We start from the raw sequence: 22,703 nt of genomic DNA on the forward strand, positions 1-22,703 counted from the left end.
GGACCCCTTGTGTAGTGTAGTGCAGTGTACAGTGCTCCCTCAAGTTACAATATTAATTGGTTCCAGGACGACAATTGTATGTTGAGACCAGAACTCTATGGAAACCTGGTAATTGGTTCTGAAGCCCCCAAAATGTCATCCAAAAATAGGAGAAAAAAGGGAGGATTAAAGAAAAATAAGTAGATAACTAATATAGATAAAGCAAATCCTTACATATAAAAGTAATAAAGATCTGCTGGGAGCTGTAATCACTGTCTATGTCAGTGTTTCCCAAGCAGGGAGCCTCCAGCTGTTGCAAAACTACAACTCCCCGCATGCCCGGACAGCCAAAGGCTGTCCGGGCATGCTGGGAGTTGTAGTTTTGCAACAGCTGGAGGCTCCCTGCTTGGGAAACACTGGTCTATGTAGAGGACAGGAGCTTCTTCAAGGTCCTGTAAGTAAAAAAGTAATGGAGTCGCCCTCACCTGGTGTCCAAAGGAGCAGGTAACCCAGGTACAGGTACAGAACATGTAATACCTTCCTGTACTGTAGGGGGCGCTACCAGACAACAGTCAGTGCATACACTTCAGTAATACAGGTGTTTTACCAGTGAATGCCCATTCTGATTGGTCGGTTCTTCCGGCCATTGACACGTTTCACAGGTCCGGACTGTCTGTACATTGTATGTTGAGTCTGGTTTCAACTTACGATGGTCCAGAAAAGACCATTGTATGTTGAAACTATTGTATGTTGAGGGATCACTGTACTGTCATTTCAGCAAATGGAGTCCTGCACTGTCTGTGGCTTCTTTATTGGGGCACTGACATTACAGGAAACGCATGGACGATAACATCGCATTTCGGACCCCTTACTTACAGCTACGAGGAAGGACCACAAGGGGAAACCCGAAACGTGTTGGTGTTTACTGTTATATTGGTGGCCGAATAAAGAAGCCTCTGACGGCGCTGGACTATTTTTCCTGCCTACTTGCTCACAGTCTCCTGGGAACCACTGATTTAGAGGGTCAGTATTAGGCATTTAGATGTAGACACAGGGGTGCACAGGCGTCTGAGCTGCCATGGGGAATAGCGGCACCTTTTGACTGCATTATTTATTTATTGTAGAAAAGTTTCTGGGTAGGTAAACACTTGTCCAGAGACTAGTAAATAAATAAATAAAAAAGCCAAAAAGTGCCGCTATTCCCCATGGCAGCTCAGACGCCTGTGCACATGTTAGGTTCGACCCTAACACTCACCTGTGTCTGCAGCTTCATCTAAATGCCTAATACTGACCCTCTAAATCAGTGGTTGCCAACCTTTTTTTACCCAACCTTCTTTTCCCCGATATAGAAGAAGGCCCCCTCTGTTTGCCCACATAGTTGTAAGCCCCCTCTGTCCCCCTATGTACTTGTAAGCCCCCTCTGCCCCCCCATGTAGTTGTAAGTCCCCTCTGTTCCCCCACATAGTTGTAGGCCGCCTCTGTTCTCCTAAATAGTTTTTGTCCCCCTCTGTTTCCCCACAATGTTTTAAACCCCCTCTGTTCCTCTATATAGATGTAGGCCATCTCTGTTCCCCTATATACTTGTAAACCCCCCTCCCCTGTTTCTCTATATAGTCGTAGGCCTCCTCTGTTACCCCACATAGTTGTAAGCCCCCTCTGTTCCCCCATATAGTTGTTGGCCTCCTCTGGTCCCCACATAGTTGTTGGCCTTCTCTTTTCCCCCACATAGTTGTAGGCCCCCTCTGTTCCCCCACATAGTTGTAGGCCCCCTCTGTTCCCCCATATAGTTGTAGGCCCCCTCTGTTCCCCCATATAGTTGTAGGCCTCCTCTGTTCCCCACATAGTTGTTGGCCCCCTCTTTCCCCCCACATAGTTGTAGACCCCCTCTGTTCCCCCACATAGTTGTAGGCCCCCTCTGTTCCCCACATAGTTGTTAGCCCCCTCTGTTCCCCCATATAGTTGTAGGCCTCCTCTGTTCCCCACATAGTTGTTAGCCCCCTCTGTTCCCCCATATAGTTGTAGGCCTCCTCTGTTCCCCACATAGTTGTAGGCCTCCTCTGTTCCCCACATAGTTGTAGGCCCCCTCTTTTCCCCCATATAGTTGTAGGCCCCCTCTGTTCCCCCATATAGTTGTAGGCCCCCTCTGTTCTCTCACATAGTTGTAGCCCCCCCTCTGTTACCCCACATAGTTGTAGCCCCTCTCTATTCCCCCACATAGTTTTAGCCCCCTCTGTTACCCCACATAGTTGTAGCCCCTCTCTATTCCCACACATAGTTGTAGTCCTCCTCTGTTCCCCCATATAGTCGTAGGCCTCCTCTGTTCCCCACATAGTTGTAGCCTCCTCTGTTCCCCACATAGTTGTAGGCCTCCTCTGTTCCCCACATAGTTGTAGCCCCCCTCTGTTCCCCCATATAGTTGTAGGCCCCCTCTGTTCCCCCATATAGTTGTAGGCCTCTACACTGCCTGCTTTGGTGCTCCACTGCTACTCCAGTCTGGGGACCTACCACTATGACCCATAGCAGTAGGTGCCCAGTCCACAGGAGCAGTGGAGCACTGAAGCTAATGTGGTAGTTACCGTCCACAACAGCCCAATGCATGCGCTTCATCTCTGCCGTCCTCCTGCTCCGCTCCTCGGGGCAGCGGCATCAGCTAGTACCAGCAGCCACTGCTCACTTCTCTTAATAAGACAATGGCGCCCTCAACTACTTTGAAGGGGTTATCCAGGAAAAAACTTTTTTATATATATCAACTGGCTCCAGAAAGTTAAACAGATTTGTAAATGACTTCTGTTAAAAAATCTTAATCCTTTCAGTTCTTATGAGCTTCTGAAGTTAAGGTTGTTCTTTTGTGTCTAAGTGCTCTCTGATGACACGTGTCTCGGGAAACGCCCAGTTTAGAAGAGGTTTGCTATGGGGATTTGCTTCTAAACTGGGCGGTTCCCGAGACACGTGTCATCAGAGAGCACTTAGACAGACAAGAACAACCTTAACTTCAGAAGCTCATAAGTACTGAAAGGATTAAGATTTTTTAATAGAAGTAATTTACAAATCTGTTTAACTTTCAGGAGCCAGTTGATATAAATATATATATATATATATATATATAAATAAATATATATATATATATATATATATATATAAAAAGTTTTTTCCTGGATAACCCCTTAAAATCAGGCAGCTTTAGAAGCACTGACCAGAGGCTGTGGCTGCCATTACAGATAATTTTTTTCCGCATACCCCCAGGAGGACTGCTAAGTACCAGGTTGGGATCCTCTTCACGATAGATGGGGTAAGAAGCCGGCGGTCAGACGGGTGGTAGTGTGTAAAATGTTTTATTTAAAGTATATAGTAACATTTAGTAGTTTGTAGTTTATAAAACACATAACATAATTCTCTACATAGAAACACATTCTCAGCGAGGAAATGGGGCGAGACCTGCACCCGCAATACACTCACTGTCCATTATCTGCCCCACCCCACAACGATACTCGACCACCATGCACCTGTCATGTGACCCTCTTCTGTCAACCTCACCGTGATTGCTGTTACCAACCGGCAGACCTCCAGCGGTGGCAAAACTACAACTCCCAGCTTGCTGGGAGTTGTAGTTTTACCACCGCTGGAGGTCCAAAGGTGGAGAAATACTGCACTCGCACCTATCGTGCTGCACACTCTCTTATATGCTGTAATGTACTCTCAAAATAACCCCAACAGGCTGACGCTCTCATCGGACGCACACCAGTACTCCAACCTATACGTGCCGCTCTCACAGCACACACCCAATCATTTCCTGACCCCCTCCTGTGACACCCCTATCCTTTTTATTTTATTACTGTAGTGAAACATGAACAAAACTAAGGCTGCATTCACATCTCGCTTTTGCAATACGGGTCCCGTATCCCGTTTCTGTACAAAAACGTATGTCTCCAAACCGGACCGAAACATATGCAACCGTATATGCCTCCTCACGTTTTTAAACCGTATATGGTTTGAAAACGGATGTCCTTTGGCATACGTTTTAATAAGTTTTAATAAGTTTTCCTTGAAAAAAAACAGATACGGTTTTATGTTTGTCAACATTTTAAATAAAGTTCTTTTTTTATTGAATTAAAAATAAAATAAGAAAAACAGTATTGTGCAAACCGGATGTAACCGTACGCACATACGGTTCAGTATGGTTACCATAGAACTCCATTTTAAAATAACCGTATACAGGTTGGATACGGTTTTTCAACCGGACTTCAAACCGTAATAGACTACGGCTTTGTGTGCGGAAAAAAAAAACCGCATACAATCATAAATGAAGCAAAACGTACGCAACCGGATGCTACGGTTGTCAATGTAATGTCTTTGCATACGGTTTGCAATACGGTTCAATACGTTGTTGTTGTTTTTTTGGCTGAAACCGGATACGGCAACCGTATTGCAAAAACGAGATGTGAATGCAGCCTAACCCTGCGCATAAAATCTAATGGTGCGACAAGGGGGAGATTTATCAAAACCAGTGCAAAGGAAAAGTTGCTGAGTTGCCCATAGCAACCAATCAGATCGCTTCTTTCATTTTGCAGAGGCCTTGTTAAAAATGAAAGCAGTGATCTGATTGGTTGCTATGGGCAACTGGGCAACTTTTCCTCTGGACAGGTTTTGATAAATCCCCCCCTATGTCTATGGGAGCAGATGATCTCAAGACTAGAGTTGCCCATAGCAACCAATCAGCTCGCTTCTTTCATTTTTAACAAGGCCTCTGCAAAATGAAAGTAGCGATCTGATTGGTTGCTATAGGCAACTGGGCAACTTTTCCTTTGCACTGGATTTGATAAATCTCCCCCAAAAGGTCTATTCACACGGCAGAATTTCCGCCTCAAATTAAAGCCCATAGACTTCTATGGGATTCCGCACTCCCATTCACACTTCCGAATTTCCGCAAGCGGAAATTCGGAAGTGTGAATGGGAGTGCGGAATCCCATAGAAGTCTATGGACTTTCATTTGAGGCGGAAATTCTGCCGTGTGAATAGACCCTAAGGCCTCGTTCGCAGGGCGAATCCAGCAGGAAAATTCCACTCAGAAATTCCGCGGCAGCAGAGTTCCTCTTGTTTTCAATGGGATTCTGCTGCACCCTGCACGCGGCTGAATTTCCATGGTGGAAACATCTGGCGCAGAAATTCCTGTCCATTGACTGGTCAATTCTTTCGGCGGAATCCGCTCATAAATGCATTGCCGTCTATGCCATCTGATGAGTAGGCGCTTGCCAGGGGTGGAACGAGCGGCCGGAAATCTTTTGGCTAGACATTCTGGTAGAATTATGCCGTGTGATGTCCCACTGCCCCCTAACTCCCAAAATGCACCCATGTTGTCATATTGTATCTGCAGGCTATGGATCGCCATGTATTCACGTGCATTGCAAGACCTTGGCAAAAAAAAAGAAAAAAAAAATGTCATTTCTAGTTGATCCAGATTAGTGTTTTCTATCTACTGCAATATGAGTGGCCCTTCATGATCTCAGGGCCCATGCACACAGCGGATATTCCGTATACAGCAGCTGTGACCACGTGGACCTGTGCCGTTCCCGTTGACGGCAATGCAGTCCGTGCGGAGTCCTGAATTTCAATTTCTGGTGTGCAATTTTAAGCTGCGGAAAATTCCGCCATGTGCAGAATCCCAGATTCCCAGTGTGCCCAGGTTACCAGTTCTCCTGTATGAGGCCATGGAAAGACGGGTTACCAGGCTGACATGGGGAAGGTCTTCCCAGCATGGGGGGCTTACTTCTACCTACTGTACATATGTATGGTTGCCACCTTTCTTGCAAAAAAATAAATATACCTGTCATGCTAATTTGCATAATTATATATGCGTGACATCACAGGATACACATATGTGGGGAAATTTTGTCCTATTCTGATCCCTATAACTTTTTTTATTCCTCCTTATTTTTTTTGCACCCAGATCTGTCGTTTTTAACAGAACCATTTTTGTTTTGATGTCACTTTTTAATGTTTTTTTTTTTTTTTTTATTCGGGAGTTGCAGTTAGTTACTAACTACAACTCCCAGCATGCCCTGATACAGCCTGTGGCTCAGCAGCTGCCCCTAACGAAAACTCCCAGCATGTTGGACTATATAGTAGTACAGGAAAAATATGAATTGGGTGGCTGCACACTAATATAAATACGTTCAGTCTAGACCAAGGTACTGAGTTGCACTATACCCAAAAGTGCCAAAAAATAAATAATAACCAAAACAGAGGGAATTCAGACCTCAAGGTATAAACGGCTGTCCGGGCATGAAGGTGTAAACGGCTGTCCGGGCATGCTGGGAGTTGTAGTTTTGCAACAGCTGGAGGCGCTCTGGTTTTGAAACACTGGTATACAGGGGTCAAGTCCTGGGAAAAAAAAGTGTGGGAACTCACCCAAAATGTCCACTCAAGGGCTTGTCCAGCAGAACTCCTGCTAATGGGAATGGTGTTCCTGCTGAAAAAAGTGCAGGAACTCAGTTCCCACGCGTTCCTGCAGGACTTGAGCCCTGCTGGTATAGGTTATGGTGCAACATTCCGGGAGTTGGAGGATTGGTTGGACAAATTCCGGCCATTGCATGGCTGGTATTTTTAATACTAAAATACTGTCAGGGAGGCCAAAATACTGGCTGTGCCGGTATAATACCAGTCAGGTGGCAACCCTATACATATGGGGTACCCAGAAGAAGTAGTATAAATGACACATGGTACACATGGGGCCCTGTTGCAGATTTTGCATTGGGCTCTCTAAGATGCCATCTGCTATATAATGCCCTGTGATATTATATGCTTGAGTCTTTATCTAGAAAGATCTTATGCACTGCATGCTTGGTTATCACCCAGATGCCAATGCTGTACACTATCATGCCCTATCAAGCGCCATCTCTCACACCATGCCCACTTGTTACTACCATACACCATGTCGTGCACCAAGTTGATCAGACACCATCTCGCCTGCCAGTCTTCTGGCAAATATTCATTCCATTGCTTCATGGACTTCCCATGAGGCGCCACAATCCTTGCATCCTCCATTCATGACCAGACATCATTGTGCGTATCACTCACAACCAGACTCCACGATTCCTACTCATCATCCATCATGCCCCTTTGTTTGCATTGTGCTGATGCCATATTTCGTGAGGGCGACAACCTCGTCCGTAGGAAAGATTTAAGAATGAACTATCAGTTTCTTCTACAAAGTCTTTTGCCCACGTCCCGTCCTCACCAAGCAGAAAGGAATTTTAGAGAAACTAAATGTTGCCCGTCAGGGTGATACTGAGAACCTGCAGAAGGTGATACCAGGCACTCTGTTCAGTTCCTGGAGTGACTTTTTTTTGGAGAAGGAATAGGCATGTGACCTGTCGAAGGGATACGGATTGAGATATCTTCGTGTGATCTGACAGAAAGGAACTAATGGAGTCATATTGGTATAGTCAGACGTCTGCAGACTGATCAAGAGTCGTCCTCCATGCTGAAGCTGCTGTGGCGGCTGCTGGTCTTAGACGCTCCAGGAGACACAGAGGAAAGAAGAGGATCGGCTCCTCCTAGCGGAGACATGACATCATCCATAAGAATGTCCGCAATGGCCGAGTCCCCAGTCAGGCTCAGCTGGAAATTGAGGCTCTGGTCAACTAAGTCATTAAGCTGGTCTGCGAAGTGCAAGGTGCCCAGGTCTAGGGTGGAGGGGTCCAAAGGCCGCGTGGGCTGGCCGACAAATCTTGACAACACTTCGGACATTGGCTCTACTTTGGGAACATCTGCTGACAAGGTGGAGTGTGGAACGGTCGGGATCCCATGCATCTGGGCCTGCATTTCCAATTCCTGCAAGAGAACATTCAGGAGAGGTCATTGGTGCCCTGAGATACGGTTGCCACCTTTCTTGCCCCCCAAAAATACCGGCCTTGCTAATTTGCATAATTATGTAGTATGCGTGACATCACAGGATACACATATGCAAGGGGAAATGTTGTCCTAGTCTGACCCCTTGTTTAGAAAAACTGGTCTAGGGGTAAACAAGGGGTACCAAGATGGTTAGACTGTGGCCCGAGATTACTGTTTTCTAACCAGAATGTTTTTAGCTATTGCAAAACTACAACTCTCAGCATGCCTGGACAGCCAAAGGCTGTCCAGGCATGCTGGGAGTTGTAGTTTTGCAACAGCTGGGGGTACTGTGGTTGGGAAACACTGGTATAGTATATGGTGCAACATTCCGCGAGTTTTTAGTAGGATAAATACCGGCCGCTGAATTGCCGGTATTTTTAAAATACAAATACCAGCAGGGTTGCCAAAATACCGTCCGTGTCGGTAAAATACCGGCCAGGTGGCAACCCTACCCTGCGACTAATATAAATCTGTAATGTAATCTCATGTAACATGTGGAGCCCACGTTACCTGTACGCGCAGCAGCAGGTTCTGGTTCATGTGCTCCAGCTTACGCTGCCTGCCCTCCATCTCACGGACTCTCAGCTGATCTTTCTGTAGCTTCCGGATGTACTCTACTGAGGCCTTCAAGATGGTTCCTTTGTTCCAGCGCAGCTCCCTGTAAGGTGTGAAGATACAGGACATATAAGCAATGATTGCAAGATATCGCACTGAAATTAAAGGAGGACCCTTGGTTAAATAGGTACTCCAGCATTTCAAAACTTATAATAAGTGTTTGTGACATTACTTACCCCAGTAGAGTTAAAGAAGTACTCCACCGTTTAAAAACCTATCCACAGGAATGGGAATAAGTGTCTGATCGCTTGAGGTCAGACTGCTGAGACCCCCACAATCTCCAGAATGGGGCCCCAGAATCCCCATGGAGAGCGTTAGCTGACACCGCCCCATTCTGGAGATTGCGGGGGTTGCAGCAGTCTGACCCCAAAGTGATCAGACACCTATTTCCTATAGCGTGGTAGGGGATATGTTTTTACACCCTTTTAACTCTACTTGGATAAATAGGGCTAGTTATATGTAATATTATTGCAGTTTTAATTTAGTGAATTCTTACCCTGACTTTTTTTTTAACCCTGACTTGTACCCTGACATTCCCTTTACCCTAGTTTGTTTCCTGACCTTTCCTCTCTTTTGCTCATGTTTTGTACTTCACCTCAGATTAGGTCTGACCCATTGCTTTTCTTGCTTTATCTTGTGTGTTAGTACTTCTGTTTTACCTTGTTTGAACCTGAAACTTTATCCTGAACCTGTATTATGACTTGACTCCAGTTACCCGTTTCCTGAATCTATATACCGGCCGTTACATCTTCTTGGTTTACTACTTGTTTTACTACCTGCTATTTTTTAGTTTCCTGGTTTCCCTTTTTATCAGTACTCTTTGTTAGGCCTTTGTGTCCTGAACTGTTTCCCTGACCTTTTCCCCTTTTCACTGTTTTGACTTGTGATGGCTATGTGCTTTAGTCCAGCGCAGGGACTGTCGCCCAGTTGAGAGTCCGCTACCTAGGGCGGATTGTCAAGTAGGCAGGGAAAGTGGTCTGGGTGAGAGCAGGGACTATTCCCTGCCGGACATAACAGCACCTATCTTTAATTGGGAACCAATTACAACACTATGCTGTATCTTTACTTATAGCGAAAAGGCCAACAGACATTGGCCATCCTACTAGACAGACAACATTAGTAAAATTTCCAGAAAAGCTTGGGTTGGTCACTTCAGTGGTATTTATCTATCGGTATGTAATGCTGTATTTGTAGTTCATTTTGTAACTTAATATTTTGTAAGTTGATATATTTAAAAAAATAAAATAAAAAATTCCAGAAAAGCTGTACACAATGCAAGAACACACAGCCTGAATAGGAGAAAGGAAATATGCTATGTGAATAACGGCAGATTGGGATATAGGCCAAAAAAGGCGGAGAACTTGTAATTCATAGGCTTTACGGAGAAGGAAAAATACAAGTTGGAGTATTACAGCTTGGGCAGATAGACATGGGCAGCATGTGCCCAATTTTCCCACAGTTATGGATGCCGATTTGGACATACATACACAGTGGCATCTATAGAAAGGGGGCCCTATAGAAAATACTGAAACGATCCCCCTTTATGGTGTCTTTTGCCCCCAGGATAGCATGGTCTGGTGTTGATTTACCCTTTGTTTCCATGACTCATTGGTCAATACCTCCAGCCGTTAATTTGCTGACAATGCAGTTCCCTGGAGTAGGAGGAGTTCTGCATAGGTTCTTACTAATAGATAAAGCAATGGAACCAACCAAGACAGGCCCCCCTTTCTAAAAGGGGCGCATAGCAGCCTCATGGTCTGCCACTATGGTAAGTACCCCCTTGGACATACATACATAGGTGTCAAATCTCCTTATATTACATAGTAGGACCACAAAGACCACATACAGGGAAACCTCTCCAAAGGACCACCTATACGAGGAGACCACTTCTTTATCAATTCCCCCTATATGTTACCTATATCGGCTTATTCTCTGAGAAGACCACCCCCAAGACCACAGTGAAGGTTTCACTGTATGTGGATCCATAAAGGCCTACACGTTCTATAGGATTATTATGGTCTGCACAAGATAACTTATATAGAGGGCTGTAAAGCGAGGGGGTTATTTTCACTACCGAATAAACTTACGGGTCACTGGATTTTGGGATGAGTGTCCCGAGTTCTTTGATTCTATCATTGATGTTGAATCTTCGACGACGTTCAACTGCAAAGGGAAGACATATGTTCAGAACCCTATGAAGACATTGGATGACTTACAACAGTGGTCTCAAACTGTGGCTCTCCAGATGTTGAAAAACTTCAACTCCCAGCATGCCCGGACAGCCGATGGCTGTCCGGGCATGCTGGTTGTTGAAGTTTTGCAACATCTGGAGGGCCACAGTTTAAGACCTCTGACTTACAGTATCTAAAACAATGGTGCACATGGAGACCATGGAAGTTTCCAATTTCCAATTAAATTAAAGGGGTACTCCGGTGGAAAACTTTATTTTTTTTTTTTTTTTAATTAACTGGTGCCAGAGAGTTAAACAGATTTGTAAATTACTTCTATTAAAAAATCGTAATCCTTCCAGTACTTATTAGCTGCTGAATAATACAGAGGAAATTATTTTCTTTTTGGAACACAGAGCTCTCTGCTGACATCACGAGCACAGTGCTCTCTGCTGATATCTCTGTAAATTTTAGGAATTGTCTAGAGCAGCATGTGTATTCTGTGGGGATTTTCTCCTTCTCTGGACAGTTCTTAAAATGGACAGAGATGTCAGCAGAGAGCACTGTGTTCCAAAAAGAAAATAATTTCCTCTGTAGTATTCAGAAGCTGATAGGTACTGGAAGGAATAAGATTTTTTAAGAAGTAATTTACAAATCTGTTTAACTTTCTGGCACCAGTTGGTTAAAAAAAAAAAAAGTTTTCAACTGGAGTACCAGTTTTTTTTTTTTTAAATCAACTGGTGCCAGAAAGTTAAACAGATTTGTAAATCACTTCTATTAAAAAATCTTAATCCTTCCCGTACTTTTTAGGGGCTGTATACTAAAGAGAAATACAAAAAAGAAATGCATTTCCTGCGATGTCCTGACCACAGTGCTCTCTGCTGACCTCTGCTGTCCATTTTAGGAACTGTCCAGAGCAGCATATGTTTGCTAATGGGATTTTCTCCTGTTCTGGACAGTTCCTAAAATGGACAGCAGAGGTCAGCAGAGAGCACTGTGGTCAGGACATCAGAGGAAATGCATTTCTTTTTGGGATTTCTCTTTAGTATACAGCCCCTAAAAAGTACGGGAAGGATTAAGATTTTTTTAATAGAAGTGATTTACAAATCTGTTTAACTTTCTGGCACCAGTTGATTTAAAAAAAAAAAAAAAAAAAAAAAGGTTTCCACGGGAGAACCCCTTTAATATTATAAAACAGTGAGGAGTGTTTTCTTTGTGGCTAGGACATGTATGGGCAGGTCAGCGGCATCTCCAGGCCTGGAACATATTATGTTCCCTTACGTTACAGGAATGCGGGCCGGGCCTGTCAGGCCAGTTTCAATGTTGTTTGTACCAACAATTACTTTTGTTTCGCTCTTGTTCCGGGTTTTATTGACCCTTTATACATGGCAGATAGATCTGTTGAGGAACTTGTGGCAAACCCATAAGGCTAAATGTGAAGATCATATGAAAATATGTGGAAGGAACATGAGCTGGATGGGGAAGTGAAAATGTTGCTAAGAACATAACACGATGATGTCTACGAGGCAGATAGAGGACTGAAAAATAGTGGTGAAGTGTCCCGTATAAGCATGGGGACACACACAGTCCTTGCCATATGTCCTCCACATGACTAGTAGAATTCTACCGGAGCCATAGTCACAGCCCCATACAGTTCTACGGTTGTATAGAGCCCTAATACAGCCATATGCATTAAAGGGTTAAAGGATAGGGGATAAGATGTCTGATCGCGCGAGTGTGTACCGTACAACCTCATCTTAAATACATATATACATTAATTATCAATTCAAAATCCCCAGTAGTGTATCTATGGTGGCCTCCATTCTAATCCAACGCTCCTCGGAGGGGGAGATTTATCAAAACCTGTGCGGAGGAAAAGTTGCCCATAGCAACCAATCAGATCGCTTCTTTCATTTTGCAGAGGCCTTTTCAAAAATGAAAGAAGAAATGTGATTGGTTGCTATGGGCAACTGGTCAGCTTTTTCTCTGCACTGGTTTTGATAAATCTCCCCCAGAGAGTGTATTCCGGCAGCGTTTAGCGCCACCGGAAGTCAGCTCCGGCAGCGCGTGACGCAACCGGAAGTGGGGAAAAGCAATATGCATAGCAGAGGCCGGATGTGTGGCAGAATCGCCAATCGCACCCGGAAATGCGGCATTTACGCTACATAACTTATAGGAGGTGGGGCCAATAAGGGTTACAATTGTAATCCAATAACCTAGTCACTACTCACGGCCACGCCCCCTCAATGCAAGTCTATGGGAGGGGGCGTGACGGATGTCACGTCCCCTCCCATAGACTTGCATTGAGGGGGAGTGGCATTACATCACGAGGGGGCGTGGCCATGACGTCGCGACCCCCGCCGCCCGCACCCAGCATTCGGAACAAAATGTCCGAGCGCTGGGGTAGCGGAGTACCCCTTTAATTGACAAGTCTCTCCCTATACACAGCTCGTGAAAGAACATCTGCGGGGACTGCCCCACATCACTACTTGTCCTGGTGGCTTTTTTAAGCTATGATTTATTTCTCCCAGGAATTAAGAGTAAATCATAATGTTCTGAGACCCCTCTGCCTGCACCCGTTTCATGCTACCCACGGTTTGGATGGTTTAAAACAGGTGATAAGTTCCCTTTGACTATGATTTAAAGGGGTACTCCGGTGAAAAACTTTATTTTATTTTTTTAAATCAACTGGTGCCAGAAAGTTAAACAGATTTGTAAATTACTTCTATTAAAAAATCTGTCCAGAGTAAAAGGAAATCCCCATAGCAAACATATGCTGTTCTGGGCAGTTCCTAAAATGGACAGAGATGTCAGCAGAGAGCACTGTGCTCATGATGTCAGCAGAAAGCTCTGCGTTTCAAAAAGAAAATAATTTCTGCTGTAGTATTCAGCAGCTAATAAGTACAGGAAGGATTAAGATTTTTTAATAGAAGTAATTTACAAATCTGTTTAACTTTCTGGCACCAGTTGATTTAAAAAATTTAAAAAATGTAAAAAAATAAAGTTTTTCACCGGAGTATCCCTTTAATATGATGTTTGTAATATTCCCAAGGACTGAGGCTATGTTCACACAGCATATATTTTTGCGGAATGTCCAGCCGTTCAATTTCCGATGAACATCCTGCAAACAACATGCCGACACTAGGACCGCTCAGAAATGCATTGTCTCCAGAGAGCAATGCAACACTGACATAGACACGTCAAATCTTTCTGCAGAGACCGGAATTAGAGTTTTTTAATTTTTGGAATTTCTGCCATGTGTACAGTGCAGCAGAATCCCAGTGAAAACAATGCAACAGAATTTCTGAGTGGAATTTTTCTGCCCAATTTCACTTGGCAATTCTGTCATGTGAACGAGGTCTTAGGGGGAAATTTATCAAGGGTGCAGGTAGATGATTTTTCTACTCTACTTCCCCACCTCCCCATATGTTTGCTGAGTAGTTTGGTTCTGGGATCCACCCCTCCCTACCCCCATAGATCCCACACCCCTCCCCAATCACAGACTGTAATGTATTGTATTGACTTTGTTTCTTTTATAATGAGTGAGTGGAATGTTAGTGTAGCATGTGGTATAGTGAATAGTTTAGGGAACCTGTGCTGTATATTGTACTTTGTATGACTGTAATTTATTGTGTGACTTGTAATGACATAAATGACCAATAAAGGTATTGAAAGAGCTTTATTCGTCATTACAATTCATACAATAAATTACAACCGCACAAAGCATGACAGTACAATATACAGCACAGGTTCCCTTTGCTAAACACCGTACCACATGCTACGCTAACACTCCGCTCCATCACTCGATATCGAAGAAACAAAGTTGAAAAACAACAACAAAATGATCAATCAAAGGGGTATTCCAGGAAAAAAACTTTTTATATATATATATATATATATATATATATATATATATATATCAACTGGCTCCAGAAAGTTAAACAGATTTGTAAATTACTTCTATTAAAAAATCTTAATCCTTTCAATCATTATCAGCTGCTGAAGTTGAGTAGTTGTTTTCTGTCTGGCAACAGTGCTCTCTGCTGACATCTCTGTTTGTCTCGGGAACTGCACAGAGTAGAAGAGGTTTGATATGGGGATTTGCTTCTAAAATGAGTTTTTGTTACTCATGTCCCACCGTTCCTCTGCCATACTTACTCAGATTGTGGTTATCTTTCTTCTGCCGCTCCTTTATGAATGCTTTCGCCTCTTGATCTGTGATGGATGAGAATGAAGAAATCAGCTGCTTTTCACCATACCGTACACCAGTGGTCTGCAAAGTGTGGACCTCCAGATGTTGCAAAACTACAACTCCCAGCATGCCCGGACAGCCAACGGCTGTCCGGGCATGCTGGGAGTAGTAGTTTCGTAATATCTGGTGCTCCACAGTTTGCAGACCAATGCTCTACACAATCCACAACATCAAGTCTGAATATTTCCCCCCCCCCAAAAAAAAAAACTTACCTGAATATTCTTTTTTAACGTTTGGTAGGTCGGCCGGGCAGGAGTTGCTGACGGTGATGCCAGGAGTGGTCATTCCAGTAGCGCAAAACATGTCCAAGAGATTACCAGACCCAGGAAGCTGGGAATGTATTATAGTTATTACCATGGTAACGCAGTAAAATGGCCATCACCCTGCATCAATGGCTCCTAATAAAGGCCGCATATTGGATATCACTTACTGTGCTAGGTAGGTTCCCTCTCTCCACATAGCCCATAAATTCGTCATTGAGGCTGGACTCCAAGCTTATGATCTCATCGATGACGTCATCAATCTAAAATGTTGAATAAAAACGCTTACAGGAGAAGAAAAATACATGGTCAGTGCTTAGCAAAGAGGGGTACCCCACAGCAAAGGTTGAAACGGGCCTCCTTTTATGGCGTCTGACTATGCCCATCAGGACAGAAAGGTCTCTCCATGACCCATTTGTCAATACCCCCACCATTAAAGGGGTACTCCGGTGGAAAACTTTTTTTTATTTATTTTTTTAAATCGACTGGTGCCAGAAAGTTAAACAGATTTGTAAATTACTTCTATTAAAAAAATCTTAATCGTTCCAGTACTTTTTAGTGGCTGTATACTACAGAAAAAAAAGGTTTTCGTTTTGGATTCCTCTGATGTCACGACCACAGTGCTCTCTGCTGACCCCTGCTGTCCATTTTTGGAACTGTCCAGAACAGGAGAAAATCCCCATAGCAAACATATGCTGCTCTGGACAGTTCCTAAAATGGACAGCAGAGGTCAGCAGAGAGCACTGTGGTCATGATATCAGAGAAATCCAAAAAGAAAAGCATTTCTTCTGTAGTATACAGCCCCTAAAAGGATTAAGATTTTTTAATAGAAGTCATTTACAACTCTGTTTAACTTTCTGGCATCAGTTGATTTAAAAAAAAAAAAATAAAAAAAAGTTTTCCACGGGAGTACCCCTTTAATTTGATGACAATGCAGTTCCCTGGAGTAGGAGGAGTTCTGCACTAATAGAAAAAGGAATGGGACTAACTAGGATGGGGCCCCCTCTCTCCAAGGGCCCCATAGCAGCCGCATGGTCCGCCACTATAGTATGGACACCCTTGGGTCAGTGGGTTTCAATCTGTAGTAAAACTACAACTCCCAGCATGTCCTATCAGCCATGAGCTGCAGACCTCTTCTATGGACGTCTGTTTCTATGGTATGTGGTAGACAGAAATATGAATAAAAGACCAGCTTTGCGGGGCTAGACATATGGAAAGAGGGACCCCAGAAATAAAGCCTTTGAGCCCTTAAAGAGAAGTTATAATACTGTGTCATTCATTTCTATTACCTCCGGGTGGCGCTTTCTCCTGTTTTCATGCACAGGGGCCTGCACCCGGAAGTGCTGTAGTGCGGGTCTTTTTATTTCACTGTTGTCTCTGACCTTTCCCAGCATTCCATGCGGCCAGAGACAATATGTCATAAGTCACATGGTCTCCAGGAGGCGTGGCTATACTGCAGTGGGTGGGTGTATAGCATTACATTAGTAAATCCCCTCCCCCTTGCTATCCACCCACCCACTGCTGCATAGCCAAGCCCCTTGGAGATCATGTGACTCTCTGTGATGAGCATCAGTACTACTACAACACTTCCGGGTGTGAGATTGATGCATGAAAATGTGCCAAAGTGGCGCACGGAAGTAATAGAAGGGAATTACACAGGATTATAACTTGGCATCATAGGCTGAACAAAAAATCCAGGAATAACCCTTTAATTCTTAGCAGAATGGACTTGAATTCGACCCGGAAAAGGTGGACTAAGCTGCCATTGTCCATATGAAGCCATTGCCCACATGGAAGCCATTGTCCATATGAAGCCATTGTCCATATGAAGCCATTGTCCATATGAAGCCATTGCCCACGTGGAAGCCATTGCCCACGTGGAAGCCATTGCCTATATGAAGCCATTGCCCACGTGGAAGCCATTGCTGATATGAAGCCATTGCCCATATAAAGCCATTGCACACATGGAAGCCATTGCCCATATGAAGCCATTGCCCATATAAAGCCATTGCCTATATGAAGCCATTACCCATATGAAGCCATTTCCCACGAGGAAGCCATGGTCCATATGAAGCCATGGCCCATACGAAGCCATTGCCCATATGAAGCCATTGTCCATATGAAGCCATTGCCCATGAGGAAGCCATTGTCCATATGAAGCCATTGCCCATATGAAGCCATTGTCCATTAGGAAGCCATTGTCCATTAGGAAGCCATTGTCCATATGAAGCCATTGTCCATATGAGGCCATTGTACCATATGAAGCCATTGCCCATGAGGAAGCCATTGTTCATATGAAGCCATTTTACCATATGAAGCCATTGCCCATGAGGAAGCCATTGTTCATATGAAGCCATTTTACCATATGAAGCCATTGCTCCCTTTGCTGAATAGAAACCCTCACTAGCACCTACCTCTTTTTCAGAATTAGATCCAATTTTTAGCATTGCCAGAGGACTATTCGGAGCACTGCTGGCCATAGGGAGCGGGTTCTGTTCAGGCTGGGGTGATACTCCGGCAGAGGGAGCGTTAATCGTCGTGGTACTCGGGGCAGAGGTATGTAAGGGCATCTTGGTCCCCATGGTGGTGGACAGGTACTGTTTGACCTGCTGCCTCTGAGACTGCTGAATGTGGTACTTTGTCGGATTTTCTAAATGGGTCTGAACCTGAAAGACACAAAACAAATGGAAACCAATTAATACATGTACATCAGTGTTTTCCAACTAGGGTGCCTCCAGCTGTTGCAAAACTACAACTCCCAGAATGCTAAGGTATCTAGGCTTGTCCTGTGTGATACTGCCTGCTGAGCTGATGTATCTAGGCCTATTCTGTGTGATACTGCCTGCTGAGCTTATGCATCTAAGACTGTCCTGTGTGATACTGTTTGCTGAGCTGATGTATCTAGGCCTGTCCTGTGTGATACTGCTTGCTGAGCTGATGTATCTAGGCCTGTCCTGTGTGATACTGCCTGCTGAGCTGATGTATCTAGGCCTGTCCTGTGTGATACTGCCTGCTGAGCTGATGTATCTAGGCCTGTCCTGTGTGATACTGCCTGCTGAGCTGATGTATCTAGGCCTGTCCTGTGTGATACTGCCTGCTGAGCTGATGTATCTAGGCCTGTCCTGTGTGATACTGCCTGCTGAGCTGATGTATCTAGGCCTGTCCTGTGTGATACTGCCTGCTGAGCTGATGTATCTAGGCCTGTCCTGTGTGATTCTGTCTGCTGAGCTTATGCATCTAAGCCTGTCCTGTGTGATACTGCCTGCTGAGCTGATGTATCTAAGCCTATTTTGTGTGAACTGCCTGCTGAGCTGATGTATCTAGGCCTCTCCTGTGTGATACTGTCTGCTGAGCTTATGCATCTAAGCCTGTCCTGTGTGATACTACCTGCTGAGCTGATGTATCTAGGCCTGTCCTGTGTGATACTGCCTGCTGAGCTGATGTATCTAGGCCTGTCCTGTGTGATACTGCCTGCTGAGCTGATGTATCTAGGCCTATTATGTGTGGTACTATCTGCTGAGCTGATGTATCTAGGCCTGTCCTGTGTGATACTGCCTGCTGAGCTGATGGATCTAAGCCTATTTTGTGTGATACTGCCTGCTGAGCTGATGTATCTAGGCCTGTCCTGTGTGATACTGCCTGCTGAGCTGATGTATCTAGGCCTATTATGTGTGGTACTATCTGCTGAGCTGATGTATCTAGGCCTATCGTGTGTGATACTGCCTGCTGAGCTGATGTATCTAGGCCTATTATGTGTGGTACTATCTGCTGATCTTAAAACTAGGCCAGTGATGTATAATATTGTCTTTTTGAGCTGGTGTATCCAAGCCCATCATGTTTGATACTGTGTTCCTAAGGTGGGATACTGACTGCTGAGCAAGTGTATGTAAACTTGTTGAGCTATACTAGTAGGGAGCCTCCAGCTGTTGCAAAACTACAACACCAGGCATGCCCGGACAGCCGAAGGCATGCTGGAAGTTGTAGTTTTGCAACAGCTGGAGGCACCCTGTTGGGAAACACTGATATAGATAGAAGCATGTATACAGTGACCTAATTTTTGGAGGGTTACATCACCAAACTACTAAGCGAGTGAAATGCAGATTGGAATCTGGAAAGCGCTAAACTAAACGCACAAGCAAAAGTAAGTGACAAAAAAACAGCACATTCTGAATCGCTGGGAATGTTTACAGGTTTTATTTCCGCATTGACAACTTGACACAATGGTTTTAAAGGGGAATTCCACTTGTGGTCAAGCAGGTTGAGTGCTAAATAAATACAACCAAAATCTGTTCAGCAGGGAGTGCTGTATTGTATTATATACACAGGAGATGGGGCCGATATACAAAATACCGTATAGTATGCAGGCAGTAAATATACAGCGGAAGCAAGATTTAGCTTAAACGACGCAGCAACTAAAAACAGCTGGGAAACCATGCAATTTAAGGGTAGGGTCACACGTGCCGTCATTTTCTGCCGCCGGTCTTGCCACCCATTGACTTCAATGTGTAGGAAAATACGCAGCACCAAATACGGAGCCAAATACGACACATGTGACTCCACCCTTCAGATAAGTTTTCTATGTTTATTTATTTATAACATTTTTTTTTTTCTGCAAATACTTCCTATTAGAGAAAAAATGCAGCGGCCATGTTAGCTGCACGTCATTAGGAATTTATAAAACGCCATATCCACTTTGGTGTTTTTTGGGCTTTTTGGGGCTCGGTGGCAGTTTTTAAAAATGGCAGCATGTAGTAGGTGTTTTTTTGTTTGTTTTTTCACTGAAATCTTGACATTTTTCTCCCATAGAAGTCTATTTTTAATAAAAAGTAAAAAAAAAAAAAAAGGGTGGACATGGAAAAAAAACTGCAAAAGGAGAAAAAAATGCAATTTTTACACAAAACGTCAGAAAAACAGCAAAAGTGCAGGAAAATACAGTGGTAGTTTTTCTTTTTTTTTTTGCCATTATTTTGCTGCCATTTTTTTTTTCCTAAAAAAAATGCTTGAAGAAAAAAAAAAAAGTGGTAACTGAGCCTATTTGTTTCCTAGGAGGAGATAGTTGCATGCTGCTGCTTGCCCATTGTTTCCCATTGACAATAAGTGTTTTGTTAAAGGGGTACTTCAGTGAAATGTTTTTTTTATTTTTTTATTTTATTTTTTTAATCAACTGGTGCTAGAAAGTTAAACAGATTTGTAAATGACATCTATTTAAAATTCTTAACCCTTCCAGTACTTATCAGCTGCTTTATGTTCCACAGGAAGTTCATTTCTTTTTTAATTTCTTTCCAGTCTGACCACACCGCTCTCTGCTGACACCTCTGTCCGTTTCAGGAACTGTCCAGAGTAGGAGCAAATCCCCATAGCAAACCTCTCCTGCTCTGGACAGTTCCTGACACGGACAGAGGTGTCAGCAGAGAGCACTGTGGTCAGACAGAAAGGAAATTCAAAAAGAAAATAACTTTCTGTGGAGCATACAGCAGCTGATAAGTACTGGAAGGATTAAGATTTTTAAATAGAAGTAATTTACAAATCTGTTTAACATTCTGGCACCAGTTGATTTAAAAAAATAATGTTTTTCACCGGAGCACCCCTTTAAGTTAGGCAAAGTTCACACTGCCATTGTGCTCCGACACAGGGTCTGTCCGTCCAATCGGACCATAAATGGGTTGGGGCACAAGTGATACCGCCAGTTCCCGATGACTCCCATTAACTTGAAGGGGGTCCGTCAGGTGTCCGATATTTTAACACTAGTTGAGTAAAAAGACCGGATGTGGAGTATTTTTTTCTGAGCACAACGGCGGTGTGAACAAGGCTTTACTGTGTAGCCTGTGCCCTATATCAGTTGGTATTCTATACGCCCCTATTTGACCAAACTGCCTTTATGGTAATGCCAATTGTGCACCTTCAGTATTTTTGGGAGGTGGCGATTGGGCGACTGGTGTCAGAGCGGTTTGGATTACTGTACATTCAGGTTTTTGCTGGAATTTCTTTCGGGCCGGTGATGTCACAGCCGCTCACAAAGCTGGAATCTTATCTGCTATGGTGGCGTCATGTTTGGGCAGTGCCAGTCATGCCCATGTTTTGACCTGCATCCATTATCTCTTGTCTGTGACGTATTGTTTAAAATGCCGGAGTCATGTTTCATGTAGTTCTTCTACCCCCTTACCTTTAGGACCTCCAGGGGCACCTGTGCCGGGGTGGGGCGGCTGCCGGCACTGACACTGATGGCAGGAGACGGTGCGCTGATCTGGGCCATTTTCTGCTCTTGTTCCCGTCTCTCTTGCTCCTGGGCCTGAGCCCGCATGAGCTGCTGCCGGAGAAGGATACGTGACGACATTGTTCCCGGCGTCTGAAAAGAGGATTGAGGGGACTCCGATGGGGCCTGACTGTTAGGAGGGAAAAAAGGGACATTGAAAAGTGAGTTCATGTACTGGCCTATCTGCGGCATTATCCCTGATCGTGATCTACAGCAGTGTTTCCCAACCAGTGTGCCTCCAGCTGTTGCAAAACTACAACTCCCAGCATGCCCGGACAGCCTTCGGCTGTCCGGGCATGCTGGGAGTTGTAGTTTTGCAACAGCTGGAGGCACACTGGTTGGGAAACACTGATCTACAGCATTGAGCTGACACATTCTAGCCATACACATTACATAGCCATATTTCCATGTCCCTTCCTAAATATGCATGCTCGGCTTAGCGAAGTGTGCATGTGTTCTCAATGGGAATAGGGGACTAAACTGCTGCAAGACACCTCTGGCAACATCTTTTTCCCTCAAAGGGGTTCTCCACTGGCCAGCGTTCGAAACATTTAGTTCTGAAAGTTGTGTACGCGCTGTTGGGGTCGGCCACGCCCCTTTGGGCATCAGGCCACGCCCCTCAATGCAATTCTATGGGAGTGGCATGGCACTTGTCATGCTCCCCTCCTAGACTTGCATTGAGGGGGTGTGGCATTTTACTAGGGGGCATGGCCCACCCCGCAGCGCGCACACAGTGTTCGGAATTAAATGTTCCAAACGCTGGCCAGTGGAGTACCCCTTTAAAGGGGTACTCTGGAAACAAAATATATATGTTTTTTTTTTTTTTTTAAATCAACTGGTGCCAGAAAGCTATGCAGATTTGTAAATTACTTTTATCTAAAAATCTTAATCCTTCCAGTACTTATCAGCTGCAGTAAGTTGTGTAGTTCTTTTTAGGCTGGCCACAGTGCTCTCTGCTGCCACCTCTGTCCCTGTCAGGAACTGTGGTGTCACTATGGGTAATTTTCTCCTGCTCTGGACAGTTCCAACTGGCACGGACAGAGATGTCAGCAGAGAGCACTGTGGTCAGACTGTAAAGAACTACACAACTTCAAGTGGAGTACACAGCAGCTGATAAGTACAGGAAGGATTAAGATTTTTAAATGGAAGTAATTTACAAATCTGTATAACTTTCTGGCGCCAGTTGAATGAAAAACTTTGGTTTTTTTATCTCCCGAGTACCGCTTTTTAATATGTTGTAGAGGCATATCAAACATTTTGAGTGTTCACACCGCGACAAATCACAA

General features: G+C 44.3%; 1 protein-coding gene across 4 annotated transcripts in view; it reads right to left on the reverse strand.

The window, feature by feature from the left end:
* Positions 1 to 4,927: 4,927 nt before the first annotated feature.
* TFE3 (transcription factor binding to IGHM enhancer 3) overlaps positions 4,928 to 22,703 on the reverse strand; it is a 31,911-nt gene continuing 14,135 nt past the window's right edge. For all 4 annotated transcript variants that reach the window (XM_056540908.1, XM_056540907.1, XM_056540910.1 and 1 more), the window contains exons 3-10: positions 21,328 to 21,547; positions 17,579 to 17,830; positions 15,335 to 15,427; positions 15,117 to 15,234; positions 14,811 to 14,867; positions 10,572 to 10,647; positions 8,380 to 8,527; positions 4,928 to 7,809 (exon numbers count right to left, since the gene is read on the reverse strand). In XM_056540908.1, coding sequence (XP_056396883.1) covers positions 7,441 to 7,809; positions 8,380 to 8,527; positions 10,572 to 10,647; positions 14,811 to 14,867; positions 15,117 to 15,234; positions 15,335 to 15,427; positions 17,579 to 17,830; positions 21,328 to 21,547 — 1,333 coding nt within the window. In that variant the 3' untranslated portion in view covers positions 4,928 to 7,440. The remainder of the gene's footprint in view (positions 7,810 to 8,379; positions 8,528 to 10,571; positions 10,648 to 14,810; positions 14,868 to 15,116; positions 15,235 to 15,334; positions 15,428 to 17,578; positions 17,831 to 21,327; positions 21,548 to 22,703) is intronic.

The sequence above is a fragment of the Hyla sarda genome, chromosome 9 (assembly GCF_029499605.1).
Source record: "Hyla sarda isolate aHylSar1 chromosome 9, aHylSar1.hap1, whole genome shotgun sequence".
Taxonomy (NCBI): Eukaryota; Metazoa; Chordata; class Amphibia; order Anura; family Hylidae; genus Hyla; species Hyla sarda.